The sequence below is a fragment of the Notolabrus celidotus genome, chromosome 23 (assembly GCF_009762535.1).
Source record: "Notolabrus celidotus isolate fNotCel1 chromosome 23, fNotCel1.pri, whole genome shotgun sequence".
In the NCBI taxonomy this organism is placed as follows: Eukaryota; Metazoa; Chordata; class Actinopteri; order Labriformes; family Labridae; genus Notolabrus; species Notolabrus celidotus.
The window spans coordinates 6,674,788-6,701,041 of record NC_048294.1 but is presented as its reverse complement, the minus strand read 5'-3'; the positions used below and the strand labels follow the sequence as shown (position 1 = coordinate 6,701,041).

General features: G+C 36.5%; 1 protein-coding gene across 6 annotated transcripts; it reads left to right on the top strand.

Moving 5' to 3' along the window:
• Nucleotides 1-1,027: 1,027 nt before the first annotated feature.
• hnrnpc (heterogeneous nuclear ribonucleoprotein C) lies at nt 1,028-20,494 on the top strand. Of its 6 annotated transcripts, none has more exons than XM_034676114.1 (10): nt 1,028-1,133; nt 4,708-4,741; nt 12,495-12,546; nt 12,866-13,134; nt 14,923-14,995; nt 15,078-15,125; nt 15,220-15,377; nt 15,470-15,583; nt 18,061-18,203; nt 19,540-20,494. In XM_034676114.1, exons 3-10 carry the CDS (start codon nt 12,542-12,544, stop codon nt 19,642-19,644), a joined length of 915 nt encoding a protein of 304 aa, XP_034532005.1. In that variant the 5' UTR covers nt 1,028-1,133; nt 4,708-4,741; nt 12,495-12,541; the 3' UTR covers nt 19,645-20,494. The 6 variants fall into 6 exon arrangements, with proteins under 6 accessions (XP_034532005.1, XP_034532006.1, XP_034532004.1 ...); XM_034676115.1 differs by having other exon boundaries at nt 12,492-12,546; XM_034676113.1 differs by having other exon boundaries at nt 12,466-12,546.
• The last annotated feature ends 5,760 nt before the right edge of the window (nt 20,495-26,254 follow it).

The window sequence follows — 26,254 nt, the reverse complement described above, 5'->3', positions numbered from 1 at the left end:
TCAATTAAGCTTTATTTATACAACACCTTTCATACAAATCAAATGCAATTTAAATTGTTTTAAAGTGATTGATAAAAAATAAAAATAAAAACAAATTAATATATCATGAATAAACATAAAGCAGACATGTATATATAAGTACAGACTAATGCACACCATTTTCAATAAAATGTTTATAATTAAACAACAATGGGAAATTGTTAAGAAATAAGTAAATAAAGATAAAACATGACTAGTTAAGACCATAAAAAAGGTAAAAAATAAAAGTATAAGATAAATGAAAGGACTAAAATAATAATAAATATAATAATAAGTTAATAACAATTAAAGAGTTAAAATAGATATAACAATAGAATATTCAAAATGATAATGATAATGGCATTAGCAATTACTTAATTTAAGAAAATGTTTCAACATATTGAGAAAAGAAGTCTCATATTTTTTTATTTCTATCAAGAAAAATGCACTTTTTATTAATAAAAATATACAAATTTTAAGGTATATCTGGGTTCATTGAGGTTAGATATTTTTACTTGTTTTGGAAAGTCTTGACAAGCCAAATTTTCTTATTCTGTTGGCAGATAATTTCGCTTAGTTTAAGTAATATACCCCAATTTTTGTATATATTTTTCTGGTTTTTGAAGGCTGGCTTTTTGAGTATTAAAATATTAACTTCCAGTCCAGAGAAACAATTGACCACAGCTTCGTCACTTTTCCTTTGTCAAATAACGATAAACCTTTGATTTTGAATTTTTTAAAGCCGAGTTCAGCTTGTATTTAAAGGAAACACGGTGTTAAGAGCCTAATCAGTATAAATCAGCCTTACTCTTCATCAGTCTCCAGTAAATCAACCCAGTTCTCTGGGAGAATAGCGTCATAATGCGGAAGAGTGGCAACTACAACCAACCAATCAGTGGAGAGCACAGCCACATGTTGACGTCTCAGTATCCAATCAGAACGCGGGAAGCAGGAAGTAGGCGTGTCTTATCTGTTGTGTGTATGAGTCGACGCCATTTCGTGTCTGCTGATTTCAAGGTGATAGAATCAGCCTGCAGAGCCGCGCGCGGATCTTAAACCTCTCGAGTAAACACTGACATCTGAATTTAACTCATTTTTACTAGTTAGAGCTCCTGGTGAGTATTTTGAACCCAGAGATTTTTCCCTATTTTTTTAATTTTTTTTCCTGACTTTGAACCGTCTTTTGGACTTTTTTTATTTTTATTTTTAATGCATTTTTCCCTGCCTGATATTCCTCAGACTGTGTTTGGCTTTTATAGTGGCGTACATTTTGTGATGGCAGGATGAGCTGCACAGAAACTAGAGTTTGAAATAGCTTCAAGATTTTTCCTCCTTTTTTTTTTTATTCTAATGAGACATTTGACAACCTCCATTCTCCAGGGCTGCTGTGTTGCCTTATTGTTTATCTCATTGTGGTCTTATTTTCCAGGAGAAATGATGGAGGAGTGTTCCAGTCTTTTGTGGACTGTATTCATAAGCAGTCTCTCTTTTCCTGGAAATCAGTTTTCAGAGGGTTTTTTATTCTGGTCCTGTGTTTTGCACCCACCTGTGACTTGACTTGCAGTGGTTGACATTGACTCATTCTTTGTGATTTTGGCAGACAGTGTATTTTCTGCAAGATTTTTCCCCCCTGAGGAAAAGTGGGTGCGTTTTTTAAAAGGAATAAATGTCACAACAGTGTTTTGATGCATGTCACAGCCACGCACGTTGGATTTCATTAGCTATGGCTGACGTAAATAGAACACTGAGATTGAGAAACATTCATTCAGTTTATTTTGCTCTGTGGAGCTGTTTAGACCAGGATGGAGGCCCACAGAGGGGCCTGCAGGGAGCTGTCATAAGGTTGATAAATACCTCAGATTACTTCAAGCATTAACCATCGTATAGCTCTGTGACTGTTCAGAGTAATACCTATCTGTGAGCAACTTTTCATATAGTTGCAGTAAAGGTTTAAAGTGGGTGATAGGAAGTCAGGGTAGAATTTAAATGACTCCCAGAGCTACAAGATCCAGGCTCTAGGAATGCTGTTCTGCAGCTGTCCCTTTACTCTAGGCCCCATAAGAAGTAAGGATTTAGGAGCTCCCAAAAACTGAGAGTTAAATCTGAAGCTTACTCCTGCTTGCAGAAAAGCAGGCTAAGCCCAACAGTATTGGTGCCATGTGTACCCGCCTACTAGTTTTCTGGAAGGTTAGGTTTTATATTTCTAGAAGGAACTTGAAGTTTGAGTTACTGTTAGCATGAGAGTGTAAACAACCCACATTTTGTGGGCACAATACTGGGTTAAACATCCTATAGTCGTCCATAGTTATTAATAATCATTAAGCCTCTTTCAATCTATGACTGAAGTATTCGTCTGTTATGAACCTGAGAGAAATCAAAGGACGCACGCCAAGAAGCACCAGCTGATGGTATCTTACGGTTAGAATGAAACATTTGCACAAAGTTGGAGACAAATTTAAATTAGCAAAACAGTTTTACCAAGGCCGAAAACAAAATTACAAAATCAGAAACAGATTTACAAAATCAGAAATAAATTGACGAATCAGAAACAAATTTACAAAATCTCAAATAAATTTACAAAATCAGAAACAAATTTACAAAATCAGAAATAAATTTAAAAAATCAGAAATAAATTTACAAAATCAGAAACAAATTTACAAAATCAGAAATAAATTGACGAATCAGAAACAAATTTACAAAATCAGAAATAAATTTACAAAATTGGAAATAAATTTACAAAATCAGAAATAAATTTACAAAATGGGAAATAAATTTACAAAATCAGAAATAAATTTACAAAATCAGAAATAAATTGACGAATCAGAAACAAATTTACAAAATCAGAAATAAATTTACAAAATGGGAAATAAATTTACAAAATCAGAAATAAATTTACAAAATCAGAAATAAATTTACAAAATTGGAAATAAATTTACAAAATCAGAAATAAATTTACAAAATCAGAAATAAATTTACAAAATCAGAAACAAATTTACAAAATTGGAAATAAATGTACAAAATCAGAAACAAATTTACAAAATTGGAAATAAATGTACAAAATCAGAAATAAATGTACAAAATCAGAAACAATTTTACAAAATCAGGAATAAATTGACGAATCAGAAACAAATTTACAAAATCACAAATAAATTTACAAAATCGGAAACAAATTTACAAAATCAGAAATAGATTTACAAAATCAAACAATTTTACAAAATCCGAAATAAATTGACGAATCAGAAACAAATTTACAAAATCACAAATAAATTTACAAAATCAGAAACAAATTTACAAAATCCGAAACAAATTTACAAAATTGTAAATAAATTTACAAAATCAGAAATAAATGTACCAAATCGGAAATAAATTTACCAAATCAGAAATAAATTAAAAAAAATCCGAAACAAATAAAAAAAAAAAATCAGAAACAAATTTTAAAAAATCAGAAACAAATTTTAAAAAATCAGAAACAAATTTAGAAGCCACGGAACATTTTTTTTCCAGTCCGGAAACAAAATAACAAATGGCAGATTCTAACGGATAAAGGAATGTACCAAAGACAGGAAGTGATCCAGAATTGATTGAGTGAATGGTTTGTTATGGCAGAGGGAAACAGACTGTCCTGCCAATCACGGGTCATTCTTTCAAAGTAAAACCAACACAAATTTGAAAAAAAAAAAACCCCCAATAATAATGGATATTTTAAATCAGAGATTAAGAACAAAATCCAATTTTCCACTGAATAGAATTTGCCTATTAGTCTGAAGTAAAATGACTCAGTGGAAACTGGGATCCTTTCTGTATTCAGTAAATTCCTTTTCCGTCAGAATCTGCTGTTTGTAACTTTGTTTCAGGACTGGTAAAATGTCTCACTGCTTGTAAAAGTGCTTATGATGTAAATGTAAATTTGACTCCAACTTTGTTAGTGTTTCATCCTTTGTAAATTTTCATTGCACTTCCCAGCCATCGCAGTAATTTTGGAGTGCGAGGCGTTTAAGGTTTAATGTTGATACATGAAGTTAAAATAAAGAGTAAGGAGCAGAAGGTGTTACTTGTACAAAGCTGTGAGCATATTAGCTGAATCAGTCTGAATCAGAAAATTTCCCCTCCTTCTCATGGTCATACTCAGCCTGTAGTGACATGACTCAGCAAAGAATAGACCACATTTTCAATCAATCATTCTTTATTTATACAGCAACAAATCACAGCAAATGTTATCTCAAGACACTTTTACAAACAGAGCAGGTTTAGACCGTACTCTATGTTAAATTATTAACAAAGACTTAACACCAAGGCAGGATAAGACTCAGTCTGATCTCATCTTAATCCACCATGAGCAGAGCACTTTGCAGCATTTAGCAAGTTACAGTGGCAAGGACAAACTTCCTTTCACAGGCAGAAACCTCCAGCAGGACCAGACTCATGTTAGACACACATCTGCTGAGACTGAGTTGGAGAGAGGGATAGAGGGAGATGAAGAGAGAGAGGGATAGAGGATACATTTAGAACTGAGTTCAATTTTGACTAAATAAAATGATGCAAGTTTCTGTTTTACTTTTCATCAATACTGCTATCTTGTGCTAGTGGTATTAAGATAAATATCATGAAGCAAATCGTTCTTTTCTCATAGTTTCATGATTTAAAGACGTACCTCTTTTCTAATACGACATTTTTGTTTCCCCTGTTTAGTTTTTGAAGCCACTTTTTTGAACAGCGGCGAATCGTAAGTTGGTCTCAACCTCTTTCTTTTTTTTTTAATTATACCTCAACTTTTTCTTTTATTTTTACATTCCACTTTTGTTTTCTCCCCTTTGTGATTCAGCCCCCCTTTTTCTCACCCCTTTTGGATCTTCTAGCAAGAAGCATGTAGTGTTTTTCTTTTTCTTTTTTTTTGTGCCGTGAAAGTAGAAAATCAAGAGCTTCATTTTCAAACTGACACTAAAACGGCTTCTCACATGACTCCCCTCATACTCCCAGTTTTTGTACAGTGATAATAACAAGAGTTCTGATTTAGTAACACACTGCTGAATAACAACTCCAGACAAAAGCAACGTGAGAATGATTTTTGCTGCTTTTGCTTCCTAATGTGTTCTTTTTTCTGTCTTTTTTTTTGAGTTTGCATGACCTGTGACTAAGTCCAATCTGGTCCATTCACAGCAGGAACACAGAGATACTTCTCTTATTGCCCCAGAACAAGTTTGAACCCATTAAAAAAGCCATCTGGATATAAATTCTGAACATATTCAGTGATAAAAATACTGACTCTGTTTCATTTTATCAAACCAAGAAATCTTCTGTTTTACACCACCAACAATAATACATTTTAAGTGACACAGAGGGTCAGATCCCTATTACAAAATTCCTAGAATGTTAAAAAATGTTCATATCTTTCTTAAATTTTACACCTTAAATCTGTTACACACTACATCCAGCTGTAGACTCATCTGAACCGACTGCAAAAGCCACTCTGTCTCCTCATTTGGTCTCTTCTTTCTTCAAACAATCCTGAGAGCAGCGGGAACAGTTTTTTTTTTTTTCCCCACAGTCAAAGCACAAACACTAAACCAACACTCACTCAGAAAACTCATCTGGCAGAATGAACCCACTCAAAATGAAACCAAAGCATCCAATAAACACCATGAGAACTGTAGAAGCTGCACTTTCAATAAAGCCCAGATGAGGCAAAGTTATTATCGAACGACCATATTTGGGCCCACAGTGACAATTAAGCCCTTTAATAAGGCAAAGATGAATGATAAAAATGTTAAATGTGACATCTGGTACGTACCTCTAAGTAGTGCATTAAAATTATTGTCTCTGAAAGAATGTCCTAATGAAATTCTTATCCTAACATAATAATAAAATCCTGCTAATTATTCTACTTCAGTAATTTGAACAGTCACAATAAACTGATGTCATGCTCAGGGGCGTGTCCAGACTATTCGACTGAGGGGGCCCAGTTGGAGCTCTGACTTCTGCAGGGGGGGTATAAAGTATTATTTAACTCAACTTTGTTTATGTAGCACCTTTTATACAAACATAAATAAAGCCCAAAGTGTTTCACAAAATAACACAAGGACAGAAAATAATAGAGATGGATAAAATTATAAAAAGACCAAAACAAGAAAGAGGACGGTAATGTTAAAAAATATTTAAGAATTTGTTCAAATTAATGCAGTAAAATTAATAAAATATGTAAGGATATGAGACCAAATTAAAATAAATTAATGCAAAAAAATATCACATAAATACTACAAATAAATATATAATTAAATAAGATAAATAAATGTTAAAACAATGGTAATATTGCATTTAATTTAAAGTCTTATGCAGATTATCTAATACTGTGAGTAATTTTAATCTGACATTTAATTTTACAGCAACATAAGCAACATATTCACATTAGTTCTTCTTCAAAACCACAATATAAAGTACTCACAATTATAAAAGTGCCACATTTACATGTAAAGAAAGTTACAAGCAGGCTGTTAGCACAGCTCAAACAGATCATGTTAACAAAAGTCTTGCAAATAGCCAATCATAGTTAAAGATTTAGGGGTGGCCAATCAGATTACAGGGGGGTGCCACCCATGGCCATCCTTCTAGCTGTGCCCCTGGTTCATTATAGATGCTAAGAAAGTTCACAGGCACTCATGTTGCAGGCAAAAAACAAACTAATAAACAGTATTGTATTATGGACAAAGACTGAGACTGAAATACATTACATTAAGGAGTTAATCATACACAAAGACATGTTACATATAAAGACTATCATGAAGTTAGATACAAGATTAAAGGAAAAAATCTGGTGTTTTGATGATCGGTTGATAGTTTCACTTATCTTGCAGGAAACTTTGGCCTGTTGTGTAATCCTAAATATGAGGACTTGCTGCTTTTTATGCAAGTTCTAACAGTAAATAAAGATTATTTGGATTTTAGACTCTTGATTGGTAAAAATAGCAATTTGAAAATGTATCTTAGGGCCTTCTTTATCACAGAAAAATCCTGAATAAAATCATAAATATGCCAACCTAATTTCTTACATGTTGGTGAATGAAACCTTGGTGTCCCTGTGGAGTTATGTTCCCAAACTCAAGCACAACACCCCAAAAAATATCCACAGTTCTGATGCAAGTGCAAAGCTTCAAACTGCAACCTGTTTGCTGCACTGCATCCCCCTTCTGATATTTAAGGTGTTCAAATTCTCCATTAAAAGTTTACTCCACAAAGCTGGGTTCGATACATGAAAATCACACCAGGTGCTCGTATGTAAACCCTGGATTTCCCTGTTGAACCCCGACACAGGCCTCATAGATTTAGAAACATTTGCTAAGTGGCCTGTGATAGTGCCCCGCCCCCTTGTGCTGTGGACACCCTGTCAGCTTGCCAAAGCAATAGGAACATCCCGGCCAAATCATGTAGAGGAGAGCAGCGCATTAGGCTTTGGCCAGACAGGCTGCTGCAAACCATGTAATCCCCTGCTGGTAGCTACCACGGGCAGCGAGGGAGCGGCTGCTGCTGCTGCTGCTGCTGCTGCTGCTGGTGGTGCTGGTGTCACAGTGAAGCCCAGCTGGCATCAGTGTAATGTTCTGGCAGGTGAGATATGGCTCTGTGATGGCTCAAGAGGTGGATAATTAGGTGAATCCCTCGTATAATGGAGAGGGAATCAGCAAGAAAACGAGAAAGGTTAATGAGGGAAGCTTGTGTTTACTCATTATGAGGGTTTCTGTTGTCCTTATGCTGAAAGAAAAACCCTCACAATCTTGCAAAGTCGTCTTAATGAGGTATTAAAATAAAAAAAGATGCTACAAAACCAGCATGGAGCTAGTATGATAAACCTGGGGCTACACGAGTGTCATTTTCAGGCCTTAGCAAGTTGTTTTTATATGCATATTAAATGAAAGTATCTGTGTCAGTGCTGGAGAGGGTCTACTTGTCTACAGTAGTTCCCCCCACCCCCCTCCCTGCAATGTTATATAACTTTGCAGTGTTTGCAACTAATGCAGCAGCGACAGTCTGGCTCTCATATTAAAGCTGACACACTTAACGCTGCTAATTGAACGACAGGCTGATGTTTCCCGCTTGTGTAACTGCTGCTTGTTTTGAGAAAGCAGAGTGGAATCCCAGAGCTTACATCATTTCAAAACGGTCAACAGAAAGATCACAGAGAAAAGTATTACGTTGTTACAGGAGCCAGTTCTGTATCCGGTACAACTCCTCCTCACATGCTGTAGTTTATCTATAATTAGTAAGATGTCTTGTAAAAGCCTATAAAGTAAATCTACATTTCTGACCTGCCTTTTCCTGTGAGATTATTCTGTGTTGGACTTTTTACCTCTACCAGGGATAAAAGGTTCATAATACACAACCAAAGCCGAGTCAAATAGAGGGTACAGCAGCTAGCCTGACTGATATTTCAGTTAGCCGATATCATCAGGCCGATACAGGCCCATCACAGAGAAATCCATATAGGCACACACGTTCTCTGATATGGTCCAGAATTTACTTATTGTTTGATTGATATCACCACCGATATCAGCCTGTCACAGATGTGGCAGTATCGGCTTATGTCAGTATCGTCAATATGGACAGATATTCAACATTTTTTTTGAGAACACGAACAACTCATATATATATATGTTTATATATATATATATATATATATATATATTATGGCAAGCCGTTCAGGAAATAATATATTGAATGAAAGTCTGAATATATGGAATGAAACTCGATATATATGGAATGAAGTCTGAATATATTGAATGAAACTCGATATATATGGAATGAAACTCGATATATATGGAATGAAAGTCTGAATATATGGAATGAAACTCGATATATATGGAATGAAAGTCTGAATATATGGAATGAAACTCGATATATATGGAATGAAAGTCTGAATATATGGAATGAAACTTGATATATATGGAATGAAAGTCTGAATATATGGAATGAAACTTGATATATATGGAATGAAAGTCTGAATATATGGAATGAAACTTGATATATATGGAATGAAAGTCTGAATATATGGAATGAAACTTGATATATATGGAATGAAAGTCTGAATATATTGAATGAAACTCGATATATATGGAATGAAGTCTGAATATATGGAATGAAACTTGATATATATGGAATGAAAGTCTGAATATATTGAATGAAACTTGATATATATGGAATGAAGTCTGAATATATGGAATGAAACTTGATATATATGGAATGAAGTCTGAATATATTGAATGAAAGCTTAAATAAGTACTCTGAACACCACTTCTAATCGTATTGTTTTATTGTCATCAAAGAGAACTCATCTTTTATTAATGTCTCTCTGAAAATAACCTTTTGCACTTCTTTTTAGTGTTTCTGAGGGGACACATTTTCCTCTACCTCTGTAACCTGTGGTAATTTGGTCGTACTTTTTCATTACACTCACTCACTGTCAGATGATGCACACAGGTATGAGCTCCACCTGTTAACATTGAACAGGATGCTACATTATCACAAGTCATAACAAAAGTTAGCTAGCGAACTAGAGGACTGAACCACCTGAATAAAGAAGGGGCAATATCTTTAGCCTTTGTAGAAGTGTGTATAACCTGTGATATTTAATATTTTCGTATTTTCACTTGTTTACTACCCTGCTAAATGCTTCTGCAGCCCACTGCTTCGTGTTCCTCTCGTCTCTCTGTGCAGACGGTCCGATCATCACTTTTGGATGAAACCAACTTAATAGAGAGGAGGGGTGGGTTCCTTTTTCCTATACGGATTGACTTAACAGCACATGCATTACCCAAGGGGTTGATAACCCCTTCATTAATTAAAATTGCAGTGAAAACATCTCGTGCCTCCCTCATGGTTGCATTACTAAAAGCTACGTCTAACCGGAAAACAAAATCACACCCCTATGATCACACCCCAGAAAGACAAGATGGCGCAGGCCATACATGACGTGATTTTTCATTCCATATATTCCGAGTTTCATTCCATATATATCGAGTTTCATTCCATATATATCAAGTTTCATTCAATATATTCAGACTTCATTCCATATATATCGAGGTTCATTCAATATATTCAGACTTCATTCCATATATATCGAGTTTCATTCCATATATATCGAGTTTCATTCAATATATTCAGACTTCATTCCATATATATCGAGTTTCATTCCATATATATCAAGTTTCATTCAATATATTCAGACTTCATTCCATATATATCGAGTTTCATTCAATATATTCAGACTTCATTCCATATATATCGAGTTTCATTCCATATATATCAAGTTTCATTCAATATATTCAGACTTCATTCCATATATATCAAGTTTCATTCAATATATTCAGACTTCATTCCATATATATCGAGTTTCATTCCATATATATCAAGTTTCATTCAATATATTCAGACTTCATTCCATATATATCGAGTTTCATTCAATATATTCAGACTTCATTCCATATATATCGAGTTTCATTCCATATATATCAAGTTTCATTCAATATATTCAGACTTCATTCCATATATATCGAGTTTCATTCAATATATTCAGACTTCATTCCATATATATCGAGTTTCATTCCATATATATTGAGTTTCATTCAATATATTCAGACTTCATTCCATATATATCGAGTTTCATTCAATATATTCAGACTTCATTCCATATATATCGAGTTTCATTCCATATATATTGAGTTTCATTCAATATATTCAGACTTCATTCCATATATATCGAGTTTCATTCCATATATATCAAGTTTCATTCAATATATTCAGACTTCATTCCATATATATCGAGTTTCATTCAATATATTCAGACTTCATTCCATATATATCGAGTTTCATTCCATATATATCAAGTTTCATTCAATATATTCAGACTTCATTCCATATATATCGAGTTTCATTCAATATATTCAGACTTCATTCCATATATATCGAGTTTCATTCCATATATATCGAGTTTCATTCAATATATTCAGACTTCATTCCATATATATCGAGTTTCATTCAATATATTCAGACTTCATTCCATATATATCGAGTTTCATTCAATATATTCAGACTTCATTCCATATATATCAAGTTTCATTCCATATATTCAGACTTCATTCCATATATATCAAGTTTCATTCCATATATTCAGACTTCATTCCATATATATTAATTTCCTGAACGGCTTGCCATAATATATATATATATATATATATATATATATATATATATATATATATATATATGTTTATATATATATGCATATATTATACATTATATGTTTATATATGTATGTTTTTTATATATAGAAATATATATGTTTATATATGTATGTTTTTTATATATAGAAATATATATGTTTATATATGTTTATCTGTATATATATAGACATATGTATATATAAACATATACTGTATATGTATATGAAAATATAAACATATGTATGTATGAAAACAAATATGTATGAATATATAATAAACGTATATATTCATATATATAAAAACAGATGAAGAGTTCATTTGCAAAAACAGATAACTCAGTTTTTATACATTTTAAAAAATATATATTTTTGATATAGATTCCTCATAAAGTCACATTTTCAAGATATATCTGATTGGTAAAGTCATTTTGACTTAGTCAAAGTCACCCAACCTCAGTTGATTGATCATACCAAAAGCTAGTATTAGAAAAAATATGTTTTTTGAAACATTTTAAAAATGTTCAAAAGTGAGTTTACTGTTTTTGCAAATGAACTCTTCATATATATATATATATGAATATATGCGTATATAAACATAAATGTCTATATATATATATATATATATGAATATATGCGTATATAAACATATATGTCTATATATAAAAACATATATCTTTGACACATTGTTCATGAATCTTAATGGTATGTAATTAATAATGACATTTTTTAAATCAGAAAGCAGCTCTCTGAATATCTTTTAATAGTTATATTAGTAAGGAAACTGTAAAAGAAAAGGTCTATTTTACACTTATTCCAGCTAAAAAAAACTCAGTTTTAGTCGACTTATCTTTAAGAATAATCACCTCTAATATGGATGTAGGTATCAGTATTGGTATCGGCCTTTATTTACACTATATCGGTCAAGGTCACAAGCATGCCCCACTATATACAAACACATCTATGACCTAGCATTAAAGGTTTTATTATAGCAGTCTTCTCACATTTATGTAATATCCTGTTCTGTCATAACAACAACCCATTTATCCCACAGGTTTTTAATGGCTGCCTCCATTTTTCAAACATTAACCCACCACCTCCTGCCCCGGCCCCCCTCTCCCCGATTTTAACACTTTTTGAGTTGACCAACAATGGAAGGCAGAATCACAAACAGACCCTTTTTTTTTTTTTTTTTTTTTGGAGGTGTAGTAGATGTTCCCCTCAGTCACTGACTCCATCTCTCATAGTTTGCCGACGACCCTCCTCTCTCCAGCAGAGTCAGACTCAGGCAGGCAGACCTCCACCGAGCCGAGCACAGACACAATGGAGTGAGTGCTGACTGCTACACGACCCCAATACTCTATCTGTCTGTTCTGTTATCTCTCTTTATCTCCTGCCTCCCTTTTGATACACCACTCATTGCTGAAATTCACCTGTAATTTTGGAAAAACTTGTAGGTGTAATGACTTGAAGTATAAACATTTCCAACAGTTTTATTTGATTGGACAAATTAAAAATATAAAACATTTCATTATTTTTTTCCCCCGTCCTTTTGCCTCCCTGAACATAACTTACCCTTAAATGTTACCTCCATCTCATCTTGTTTCCTTTTTTCCTTCCCTTTCCTTGCCCCGTCTCTCCTAACAGTTGGTCGCCGACTTCCTCCAGCCTGATGGCGAGCAGCAACGTCACCAACAAGACGGACCCTCGCTCCCTCAACTCCCGTGTCTTCATCGGCAACCTGAACACCCTGCTGGTCACCAAGGCCGACGTCGAGGCCATCTTCTCCAAGTACGGCAAGGTGGTCGGTTGCTCCGTCCACAAGGGCTATGCCTTCGTCCAGTACTCCAACGAGAGGAACGCCCGGGCTGCTGTGGGCGGAGAGGATGGACGTATGATCGTGGGACAGGTGTTGGGTGAGTTTGAGGAGGGGGGTAGAGCTGCAGAGCTTAGACTACAAAGTCTAGGATTGGAGAACTCAGTCTTGAAATGATGCAGGACTCCCTCTTTTAAATATATTCCAAAAAGAGACTAATTTAAAAGCTTTGTTTGACATTTAAAGAATTTTTTGGGGATCTAAGGAGTTTGAGTGAGTTTGGAGAAACAGGTATTTAAATTCCCAAACCAATCCAAAAATTAGCCTATAACACTGGTTAAAATTACTTGTTTTTTTTATTTATGGGACAAAAAAATGAAAACTTAAAGCTCCTGTGAGGAACTTTCTGTATTTGTTGAATTTGGCGCCCCCTGTGGACAAAATTATACCTCTTATCTCTTTGCTGATTTTGTCTTGTACACATGCCAGTAATGTTTCCTGAGGAGAAAACCTCATCCTGTTTCTTTCAGTTGTGTTTCGTGATTAGCTAAGATTTCTTACAGGAGCTTTAAAATCTCAACCCACCAAGAAGAAGAAGATAATTATTCTTTCTTTGCTTGGGTCAATGCTTGAAACAGCAAATGGGGGAAATTTGTTGCTTTCATTGTCCTCAAAATATTTTGGGGCGCTAATGGTTGTCCGGCAACTTCATGGTGGCTAAGAGACTCGAGTTGGTTCCTTCACCAGAATCCAATAAATGCCAGTGTCTTTTTTAAACGTTGTATTTTAATGTGTGTACAAAATTAATACAACATCTTAAAATATGAGCTTAAGAGGTGCTCATGGGCTTATTCATTAAATTTTGGCAGTTCAAATTTTTTAGCTAAGCTAAGTTAAATTGATTCTGCCTTCAGTGACAGATTAACTGTACTGTTTTTTATATTGCATTATTCTGCAAAGTGAAAGGATCAAAGGAATCAATGCACATAAGAGAAAAGATCAAACAGATTGATGTACATTAAAGAAAGCTTAAAGAAATCAATGTGCATCCAAGAAGAGATCAAAGGAATCAATGCACATTAAGAAAACATTAAAGGGACCGACAAACATCGTAGAAAAGATCAAACAAATCATTGCACAGTAGAGAAAAGATCAGAGGATATAATATACATTAAAGAAAGGTGAAATCAATCAATGCGCATTTAAGAATAGATCATAGGGATTGATGTACATTAAAAATCAAAGAAAACATTGCACATTTAAGAAAAGATCAAAATAAAGAATGCACATTAAAGGAAGCTTTAAATAAATCAATGCATAGAACACAGACATGTCATGTTCAAGCAGATTATCAATAGTAAGTAATTAAAAACATTCAAATCATAGTTTCTGACAACCATCCTTCGTCAAAGTGTCAGTTTTGCTTCTTAAAGTTACTGAACACTGAAATAGTTAGGCCACTTGCTTCATACAAAAACAAAGTTCTCTAACTTTTCTCTATTTCCTGTAAAACATGAGGTCAAATTGAGGTCATGACAGTGTTGGAGAGTATCCCAGAATGCAATTGGCAAAAAGAAAAGGCCCCAAATCAGAACAGAATTACACACATGAAATCTTAACAGCCACTTCAATCCCACAATTCAGTCTTCTCTTTGAGCTCAGACGCCATTTTTCTGTTTGTTTTGAGCTGCTCTGCTGCCCTCTAGTGTTCAAAAACAGACACTGAAAACAACTGAGGATATTGATTCATCCAGTTTTAAAATTGATTCATTCAGAGGATCCATTCCTCAGATTTTTTCAGGTTTAGATTTAAAAAAAGAATCAAAATGAAATGTAACACTTTCGGTCGACTCTAACAACCACAGCTTTCTGCTTTTTCTTTCTTCAGACATTAACCTGGCAGGCGAGCCGAAACCTCACAGATCGAAGACGGCAAAGCGTTCTGCAGGAGACATGTACAGGTGTGTATGCACCAGTTCCTCTTTCAACAAAGAAACAATGAATCCAGTTAATCCTTCATCTCTGTCTCTGCTCTCTTCATAGCTCATCTGTTGATTTGGACTATGACTTTCAAAGAGATTACTACGATAGGTAAACCGTCTGTTCTCCATATCTCCCTTCTTTTAACCAGTAGATCTTTTTCTGATGTTTCTCAAGTTCTTATTTACATATTCTTGTATCTCAGGATGTACTCCTACCAGTCCCGTGTTCCTCCTCCTCCCCCTCTATCCCGGGCCGTCATTCCCTCCAAGCGTCCACGGGTCAGTCTGAGTGGAGGAGGGAGCCGACGGACCAAAACCAGCTTCTCCTCCTCCAAGAGCAGCCAGAGGACCTCCCGTACGAGTGGGTATCACAGATCAACTCACCTGTCCTGTACAGGATGAATCACACTTAGGTAATATTGTTGTTTTTTCTCTACGTCTCTCCACCCACAGTGAAGTCTGATGATCTGCAGACCATCAAGAGGGAGCTGACGCAGATCAAACACAAAGTGGACTACCTGCTGGAGAGCCTGGAGCGCATGGAGAAGGACCACAGCAAGAAGTCAGGTGGATCTTATTGAGACTGTGTAAAAGACTCAAAGTAAAAGTATAAGCTAAAGATATGAAGGCTTAGTGCTGAGATAAACCAAATACAAAAACAACATTTATAAATCAGCTTTGTGGGTTTAAGAAGCACAATGATGCTTGCTTTATTTTGTAAACAAACACTTACATAGGCTTAGAACACGAGGAACACGAGGCTACCAATTCCATGCATATACAAGAACTGAAACATGCTTCAAATACACACATTATACATAGTTCGTAACACACACCAGGAAACAAATACAACAAAAAAACACTTGAACACTTCAATAAACTGTAAAGAAAAGATTGTAAAGAAGAAAAGGAAGGACTAACTATGGTTTGATAAACACAGAGGAGCTAGAGGGGTAAAAGACGAGTGGGGTGCACTGTAAGGACACTTTTTCTTTTAAGTCTGAAAACCCAGTGATTTAAACAAATCCACAACCTTTGGAAAAACAACCTTTAAACAGTGCACCTCGACCTGCTACCAGCGAGTCGCTAATTTTTTATTATTTGCCTCCGAGGCTGCCGAGTCCCACAGAAAGCAAAATCCATCTCCACAAATGTCAAATCTATTTTCAGGCTTAACATTTTTTTTCTAAAGTCACACATTTTCTGTGACACATTCTGCACTTGGATGAACCGTGATATAACTTTCTTTCACTTCAATGAAAACTATGCACATTTCATGGAACACAGCTTGTATATTGTCCTCATGGATTTGCATTATCTGTATATTTATAAATATATATTGTCTTTTGCTTGCAGTTTTTGAATGAGCCATTTGCAGCATTTGTTTCAAGCACGCCCAAACACATGCTGTATAAACTTTACATGCTTTCAAAACTAATGCTTTCAAATTCAAAACTGTATTTATTCTCAAAAAGACATTAAGGTGTCCCTCATTTCCAATGTCCTAAAGATCACAGGCACATCAGAAACAACTAAACAAACACACATGATTATTCACAAAACAATAGATTCATTAAAACAGGTTCTATTTGAGACCAAAGTCAGAGATCAAAGTCTTAAACTCTGCAGAAGAGGGAATAAATATCAACTTTAAAGTCTGTTGGAGGGTATATCATGATTTAGAGGCATCAATGGAAAATGCTGGTCTACCAAGTTCAGTGTAAATTCGAGGGGTTTTATAATTTTGTGTGATACCAATAAACTAGAAACTTCAATGAATGTAATATATTTATATCTATATCTATACCTGTATCTATATCTAGCTCTAATATATGATTTTCAACCAATAAAACGACCAGAAATGTCAAATTTAAGTTCACTCCAACCAACCAGGGGAAGTCCGAGGGGTGGTCAGGGGTGGCAATGCCCCCCCTTTGCATTATGATTGGTCACCCTAGTGGCCATAAAATCCTAAACTATGATTGGCTGTTTGTCTTATCGGAGGCATGACTTACATTAAAATCAACTATTTGGGTTGTGTTGCAAAAGGGTGCTAAAAGCTTTCTTAGTGTTTTGATTTAGTATATTTCCTTTACCTTAAATTGTGCGTTTAGACGAACATCTTTTTTAGTCATATGAGATTTAGCTAATATGATGTTGATATTGCCACAGTTATTTTACTTTTGTGCTTAAAGACCCCAATCCCCACAGGAATATAATGTCTAAAGATGTTTATGAGGGATGCATCCGGCTGAGAGTCTCCAGTTAACAGGGTCGCTGTTTAAACCAAAACACCGGCCGATCTCTGCCACGGCTTTTTGAGTTAAAAAGGATTTTAAAGCCGTGTTGAAACGTCTTTGCAACTCGCACTTATCTCCTCTCACGTGTTGATTCAGTGAATCCATCTGTGATGGAATATAGCACCATCTAAAACAGCGCCAGCTGAGCCTCTTCCATGCTAGCAGGCTAACTGTTGTGTTGCTCACAATGATACCTGCCTGTCTGTCTGCTTCTATGGTGTCATCTGTGATGAATGGCACTCGTCTTTGTTTTACTGCCCTCTACTGGTCTGGTGGTGTAGTGCATTTACTTTTTTTTTTCTCCATACATCACTGGCCTGATTTGCACAATCTACCCGGGACTTCAGCCTGCGGTCGAAACGCAGACAACAATGGGGGCACAGGGACCTTTTAGTTCTGGGTAAAGTAGTTCTGGGGGCTGAAAGACCCCCAGAACCAACCATTGCTGTAACAAAATCAATGCTGGCTTGTAGGATACAAAATGTGACCTACATAGAGGGAAATCCTGTTGTTTTTGGGATGCTGTGTTTCAGCTACATGTATTTGGATATCCTTAATCTTTTATTGCATGCAAGAAGTGTGTAAGGATATTGGAACACAGCGCAGGTCTAAGGTTTTTGTACTGTATTTGGGTCTTGATCAGCTCTTCCTCCCTCTCCTCCTCAGCAGCCGACTTCCTGTGTCCCATCTAATTTTGAGTAACTCACAATTTTTTATTTATTATCTCCTCTTTCATTAATTTAGCGCTAAGGAGCATCAAGCAAGAACCAGGTGAGGTGTCCTCCCTCAACTCGTCCACCTCCAGCAAGAAAGACGACAGCTTGAAACAGGGCAGAGAGAGCCAGGACTCCGAGGAGGAGGGAGATCTGCTGGAGGACGAAGAGGAGGTGAGGAGCATAACAAGAAAAAGAGACTGCCACTCACACAGCAAATAGTTCGGTTGGTCAGCTATGTCTGTAAGTGTTTGAAAATATGAAGATAGTTTCTCAAAATCGCCTTTTTTGGTGGCCAATCGTCCAAACCCAAAGATATTCTTTCCGACATGATTATCATGTGCTCTGAATTTATCAAAGAGAATGACATTTCATTTCAGTTGTTTCATTCTTTCTGCTATAGCCATCAATAACTTCCATTCATCTGTTTCTGGTAGGTCTCAGTTTCACTGTAAATAGAAGGCTACACAGACTTATACTCTGATTTACTTTAGCAGCATGAATTCGTAAAAGAATTTTTAAAAAAAAGTGATTTATCAGCAACTTATGGTTACTTAAGTTTGCTGGAATAACATCTTCTTGACGTAGATTTGCAAAAAGTTGGTCAGAGCAGGGATTTCGATAAGGTGGATTAAGTTGGGTCTGCTTTTGCTCTCCATACTGACTAGGGGTGGGAATTGATAAGATTTTATCAATGTCAATGCCATTGTCGATTCTGCTTATCAATCCAATTCCTTATCAACTATCCGAACGATTCCTGAGTATTTTTCTGAAAATTAGTTATACAGTCTTCTGCACCAAAAGGAACCATTTAATTTTTTCCAAAATGATGTCTGCACAAGACTGAACATGAACATATTCAACTTGAACATACTGAATAATAGGTTGACCTCATTCTCCGCCGCGTGAGTCCAGACGTGGCCCCTCTAGACTGGATGAAAAGACTTTTCCTCCGGGGCTCATCGCAGAGGTATTTTACCCGCTCTCGGTGCCTCATTTTCGGCCGCGTGAGTCCGGACGTGGCCCCTGGAGCCTGGAGGAAAAACGCTTTTCCTCTTCATGTTTCCTCGTGGTTGAAGGAGTTTTGCGTCGCAGAGTGTGTAACGTGATGCAACGTACCGCGATGTGACGTCATGCTGGGAAATGAATCGATAACATTTGAGTTGTACAATTCCGATGGAATTGATCAATTGGAACCGGTTCTAAGTCGGATCCGGTTTTCGATTCCCATCCCTAATACTAACTAGTTTTCCTGAATACGCCAGAGCCTGATGATGTGTGTCTGACTTCAAATTTGCAAAAAGTTGGTGGGAGCAGGGATTTAATTAAGTAGTATTGTGTTGCGTCTGCTTTTGCTCTCCATACCGACTCTTTTTCCTGAATATGCCAAAGCTTGATGATGTATGACTTCTCAATTTTGGGACTACAAATGGAAAACAGAACGCTTTTGATGCAAAAACCCACGCCCCCAGCTACAGATTCTACATCTGTCTTTGTTTCTCCTTCTTAGATGAAAAGCAGAGGGCGAGACGAGGAGGACGACGATGAGGAAGAGGAAGGGGAGCAGGAGGAAGGAGAGGATGACGGTGACAGTCTCAATGGAGACGATTCCTAAACACCACACAGGCAGACCGACACACACAAACACACACTTACACACAAACAAGTGTGTATGATTGTTACGCCACACCAGACTCGTATGCAGTGATCACGTGCTCACATCTGCTGGACTGACTGGACATTTACATACAGTGAAGTATAGACGCTCTCTAACACACAGACATGAAGTCATATGAAGGTTTTTTTCTGGATGTTTCCATTTTTTTAAGTTGGTAATTCAAGGATTCCTTTTTTTATCTGACTATCTTTCTTGATTCTTTCTGCCTTGGATACATTAAACATGAATGTGTTACATCAAGACAAATTACAAACTGAAGTGAAAGATAAACAAAGCTCAACCCTTTTTATTTGGATGATATTTTGAGCTTGATGCAGAATAAATAATAAACTAATTAGCTATGTATGCTAACCGGATACAAAACCTGGCCCTTTACTGCAGCACTTGCTTGAAAATGTATTATATAAAATATGTTCCCTGATTGATCTGCTGCACATCTTCCTCCAAACCAGCAGGTGGCAGTGTATCCTCACAACAAGCCAAACAAAAGCCCACAAGGCCTGTCCTCTGTTGATCACAAAAGCACCTTCTGCTTGTCAGATAAGAACTCGAGCATGTGAAAAACCCCTCGTCCGACTGCGCAAACACTACAACAAAAACCCCTCATTGCTGCAGAATTTTTCATTTATTTTTTTCTTGTTGCTGAGGTGTTGCAACCTCTACTGACCTTGACTTGTGTAATGCAGTGTTACTCCATGTTTGTCTGATTCTGTTGATGTGATGTTTGTCACTGGACCACACTGGTTAAAGTGAATAAACATGTTTTCCAAGTTGGAATCTGTTCCAATTTTTAGTACGATCAGCGTTGATGCATTCAGTTGCTGTGTGAGGCCGTGGGTCGTGTGTGTTTTGAGGTGGAGCTTTATAAATGGTGGATGGATGCAGAGAATATACTGTATGAGTTGTGCAGCAGGATACAAGTGTAAACAAAATATATGGCTGGTGGGAGCAGCTTTTATGTGAAGAACCGACAAGTTAGGGCTGCACCAAGATTGGAGTGTTTTTATTCCTACGTCAAAATGAGATTTTTCCTTTTATGTTTTTAGTTATTTTTCTTAAAAACTATCGTAATACATGTTGTATAAGATGCACTTTTATACCTCTTCTGTCAACTAAAAAATGGGACGCATCCTATACACAGATGTGACCAAAGTAACAGTATGAATGCAGAGAGAGATTTTGGATCATATTATAGTATTTATTGATTTATTTAAAGGGACAGTGCATATTAATGAACATTTCAGCATAGTATCCATGTAAATATGCCAGAGGTTTTTCATCTGTAGTCCCCCGGCAGGTCAAAGCAGAGTTCATAACAAAAGTTGAAGATGAATAACAACAGATAATACATCACATGAGCATCAGATACACAAAATAGACACTTTTCTAGAAAAGTGGTATATTATGAAGTAAATGCATTTTGTGGTGTGCTGGTTTGATTGAAAAGTTCTCAAGAAGACAAGAAGTGACCAGCAGAGGGGGTTGGTGCGAGTCTTTGTATATTGGTCGTAAGCAGTGGGTGCGTCTGTACCTCATAACTATGAACGCTACAGTAGTCTGAGCTTGTAGCTGGCAGCACGCCGATAACAGATGGTACTAGAAAGCGCTACACATCTGCATAGAAGCTGTACGTTTCTGAACACAACGGACGACTTTGTAACACGGCTGATGTAGCAGGAGAGAGCTAGCTGTCTTAGTAGTTAGCGGTCGACTCAAGATAGCGAGGTTGCATCGGAAAGCTCTCTCAGTTGGAACATAACAACAAATGCGGTCTCAGAGAGTAGCAACTTGTCTGTAATATGAAACCAAAACAGAGAGGTGGCAACACCACAACTTCATGCAGGAGCAGTTTAAACCTTTCCCCTCCCTTTTCCATGTTCCCCGCCAAAACAGACAGCATCTTGTATACCAGAGCAGCTTTATATTTCAGATTTCAGTGTAATTTAAAGTATTTTTGGAGTCTATTGGGGAGAAGGTAATGGTAAAGATGAATACCTCAAAACAGGGTTTTTTATAATAGTATAGAAGCTTAGTCTCGTACTAAAGCTGCCGGTGTGTTTTGATATCTCCCGGGAATGACTTGGCTGACGCGTTGCACTGTTATATGTTTGTCCATACAATACCGTTTGCTGTAGTTGTTGAAATAACAGGTTTGAGGCGTAACTCTGGTTTGCAGCACAATACAATCCATTTATTTGCATCACCGTACGAAGTGTTAGACAGCGTCCACAAGTTTCCCATTCATTGAATGAACAAACATTTTGAGACGCGGTTCTCCATGCCGCCTGCCGACGCAGCGTCACAGCATCCAACGTGACGACGTGACGACGTGACAACGTAACAACGTAACAACGTGACAACACGACAACGGTCAAAAACCAACTGCCCTTCTGGGTCAAGACACACATCTGATACCTTTATACCTGTGCCCTTAATCAGCAAAACGATGACACCCAGTGGCACAATAAACAATGTGTTTCACAGCTTGACTCAAAACATGAATATGGCTCTTACAAATAGTTTGACAGTCAAGTGACACGAAAAAAAAATCTTCATTGGTTTCTTTTGTCATTACTATTACAATTTTTTGTCTTATTTGGATTTGAGGGATAATCAAGCTCTGATTTTGGAAGTGCATTTCTGCTCAAGCATTGTGGGCTTATATAACACCTTGTGATTGGCTAAAACTGGAGCCATGTTTGTTAAAATTTGGGCATCACTTTAAAGCACACCAAATGAGTTACTACGTAGCTACCACTGTTGGCAGTTTACCCTGTTAACAAACACAAAACCATCCCTGGATTACTTTGTTGTTGTTTTGGAAAAATGCGAAGATTCTTAGCCGAGTTCTGGCTCAGAATTTCAAGGCGCATTTTTCTGCAATTTTAAAGCTGTATTTTTCTTTTTCAGGACAGTGGTTCTGATAACCAGTGCAAAGTTGAAGTCACACTGAATTTTGAAATGTGTGTATCCTGTCTATGAGTTAGGACTCTGAGAAGGAGCGCAATTTTTGGCGCAAATAACAGGATCATAACCGTAAAATCAGCCCTTTTTACAGTTTGCTGATTTGTCTCTAAGTGAATTAAAACCTCTCAAAAGCTTTTTTCCCAACCTCTATAAATTGGAGGAATCCACTCTACTAGCTCAGCGTTGCATGAAAGAGTTAAAGTATATCCAGCTTGTTTGTCCACGACTTCATTACCGGAGAGCTAAATGCATCAATACACAGCTTCCTTATTAATATACATTATTCTGCCAGGAGTCTGCAGAGGCCTCGGAGCTCCGTAATGAAGGCCGGAGCAGAGAGCTGGAATGAATGAGGCGGAATGCAAAGAGGATAGAGGGAAAAACTAATCAATATGGAGCCGTCTTCAGGGTGACCTGTGATTAAAGAGAGGACAACCAACAGACAGAGGGGGATGGCTAATGAGAGGATGGGTGATGGAGAGTAGATGGATGGATGAACAGGCAGCAGAAGACTGGAGACAGATGGAGGAGAAGCTGACAGATGGAGAGATGACAGGAAGAGCGGAAAAAGATTTTGTGGTGTCCGCCAGAGGGGGGTTTACGGAAGTGGAAATGGTGTGTAACAGTTTAAGTGAGTGTTTGCAGAGCTGAATCTTTTGTTGAAACATCCCCTGAGCACTGGTGCTGTTATCCATCAAGCTTTATTGGAGAGTCAGAGTGAGGGGTAATGTAGAGAGAGCGGGTGGTTATATGCAATTTAGAATCCCGACAGGGTGAGCAGGACCCCAAAATGATACTAAATATAAATGTGAGGATGATTTTTATTAATTTAAGATAATTACATTATGCTTGAAGAATAAGTTAATGCATATTTACACTGTTAAAAACAGTCCCTCCAATCCCAGTATCTGTGACGTCACCCATCTGTTCCTGAGCGCTGTTTCGAGCCGCTTGGTTTAGACCAATCAGATTCCTGTATTTAACACCACCGGGTGATAATCTGATATTAGGTATTGATGTTTCTTTGCAAAGAAAACACTGCAAACGCACATTTTGAAGGGACTTCAGCTGTTTCCATTTTCTTACCTAGCATCCTAGTAATGCTTATGATGGATTTAAAAGTGTCCAACAAACAAATCACTTCAGAAAAATCTACAGTGAGATTATAAAACATCACCATCACAAACGCAGATTATAACACTGAATCACCTTCCAATCCCAGCCTGAAAAACGTTAAATTAGTTTTTAATTTGTGAGATTTAATCAAGACTTCATGGGGCGTCATTAAACTGAGCTATAATGAATAAAAATAATGAAGCCACTCCTCTTCTAACTACTCAGGAGGGAGTTTAAAACAAAATGCGTCTGACCTTAATCAGGTGACACTTTAAATCCGGAAACGTTCAATCTCACGTCGTGACCTGTGCCATTAGATTTATTGCATGCATGACTGTAGCTTAGTGAACATGAGTGTAATTACAGTGAGTACAGTGCACTTTGAGGTTAGCCTGCCACAGGGAGGTAATCACTGGATCATTGCACAGAGCAGCAAAATCAATGGACCAGTTGTACTTAGCAGTTAAGTACAGTCACAGATAAATAATGGTTCTTTGCAGCATTTATTAATGCACTTTCTTTGCATAGAATCGTTCTTTGACTTCCTATCTGAAAGGAAACATGCAATATTAAGTCCTTTACCATATCAGCCTGGTAATTTATCATGTTTGTGTATTTCTTTTGCTTCTTAGGCAAGATTAAAGAGTAAAAGTGCAGTTTCTGCAACGTCTTAAAGCAGATCAGTGTTTGTTTACTCATAAAAAGTTGACGTTAAGAAACATTATTTCTTTTGACAATAGAACATTGTTTCTGACTAACATAGAAGATTTTCTTATGTCTCTATAATTAATTAACACATCTGTATGGGTACAAATGTCTCTCAAAATTTTAACCTTTCTCATGGTGGCCATTTTGACCGGTCTCAACAGGAAACGCTTTAACGGCCCTCATAATATCCGCAGCCCATTTAGTTTTCCCAGCTGAGCCGGCGTTCACACGGAGGCCTCAGCTGGCAGTATCTTAGTGTGGCCAAGCCATTGGTAAAGCCATTAGATATACCTGTGTGACCAATAACGTTACTAATGGCCTCATTATGGCTTCCATTTCTCGCTGTGATAAACATCCACAGAGAGGGAAGTTTGTAACTGGTCACATATTTATTGATACGTCTCAGAGAAAATCATTTAACTTTAGGACCATGTTATCTCTGAGTTGGGTTATCTTTGAGACATGGATGCAATGTTAAAAAAGGATGTGACAGAAACACTGAAAGAAACATGTCTTTGATATCCAGGGTTCAAAGAAGAGTGACTATGTTGCCGTTTTAGTGTTTATTTTGTCATTCCATTATTTTGGCTTCAGCTTCTCGTTTTAAAATGTATATTTACTAAAAAATTTAAAATTTTAAGCTATCCTTTTCCTAAATTTGCTATGTCAGCAGTCTCAACACTAAGCTAGCTGGATGGTTTCCGTTGCTCCATATTAGACATTAAAGCCCCTGTGAGGAACTTCTCGTGTATGCTGATTTGGGCGCCCCCATGTGGACTAAAGCAGCACCTCCTTTCTCCTTGGAGATTCATCCATGGATCAGTAGTATTTTTAACAAAAAATCGAATGGGTTGCTTGTTTAGAATCTCTGACGGTCATGTTTGTTGATGTAGATCATTTAGAGGATGGTTTCACTCTGTTTCATTACTCACTAAAATCTCCTCACAGGAAATTTAAGTAGTCAAAGTCATTCTCTGAATTCCAGCTGAATTCTGGTGAGTTAGAGAAGAAATAAAGATGCCAAAAAATAATTTTAAGAAAATCAAAAAGTCATTTTTAAAACTGAATTTTTTTAACTTTCTCACTCCAAGTTTATAACATTTGATTTCAAGTTTAAAACAGGTCCAAAAAAATCAGAAAAGTCGTGAAGCATTCTGAATAATATTAAATTTGGGAAAAACGTCAGTCTTTCTTTCAAAATTTGGTATTATTGTCTTCTTTATCCAGCAAGGATTTCAAACGTTGTGCTCAGTGTAGAGGCGACATGATACAGAGGCCAAGAATGTCACACAACCACATTTCTAAAACTGAGGAACTTTTGATATATATTGATTTTGGCGCCCCCTATGGACAAACTGGTATTCCTTATCTCTGTACTTTTGTGTTGTCTCTACTTTTTGATACAAATTACCCATGCTGTCAGAGGTACCACTCACTGAGTATCTTTAAAAGAAAGACTTGCTCTGGCAGTCTGCTTTAGTCACTGCTTTGTGATTAAGCCCTTCATCTGTCACCTACCCTGCGGCAGCAGTTTCAGATATGAAACAACAAAACAGAAGCAACATAACTTATTGGTTATGGTCTCATTTGACTTTGTAGCTCATAAAGAGTTAAAAGTATGAATTTTAGTCTGTTACAAAAAACGGCTGAAAATTAATCACAGGAGTTTTAATGCAATTACAAGAAGTTGCTTATTGCTAATTTTCACAAAATGTATAAGATTGTTATTTTATTTTATATTTTTTATTTTTTTATT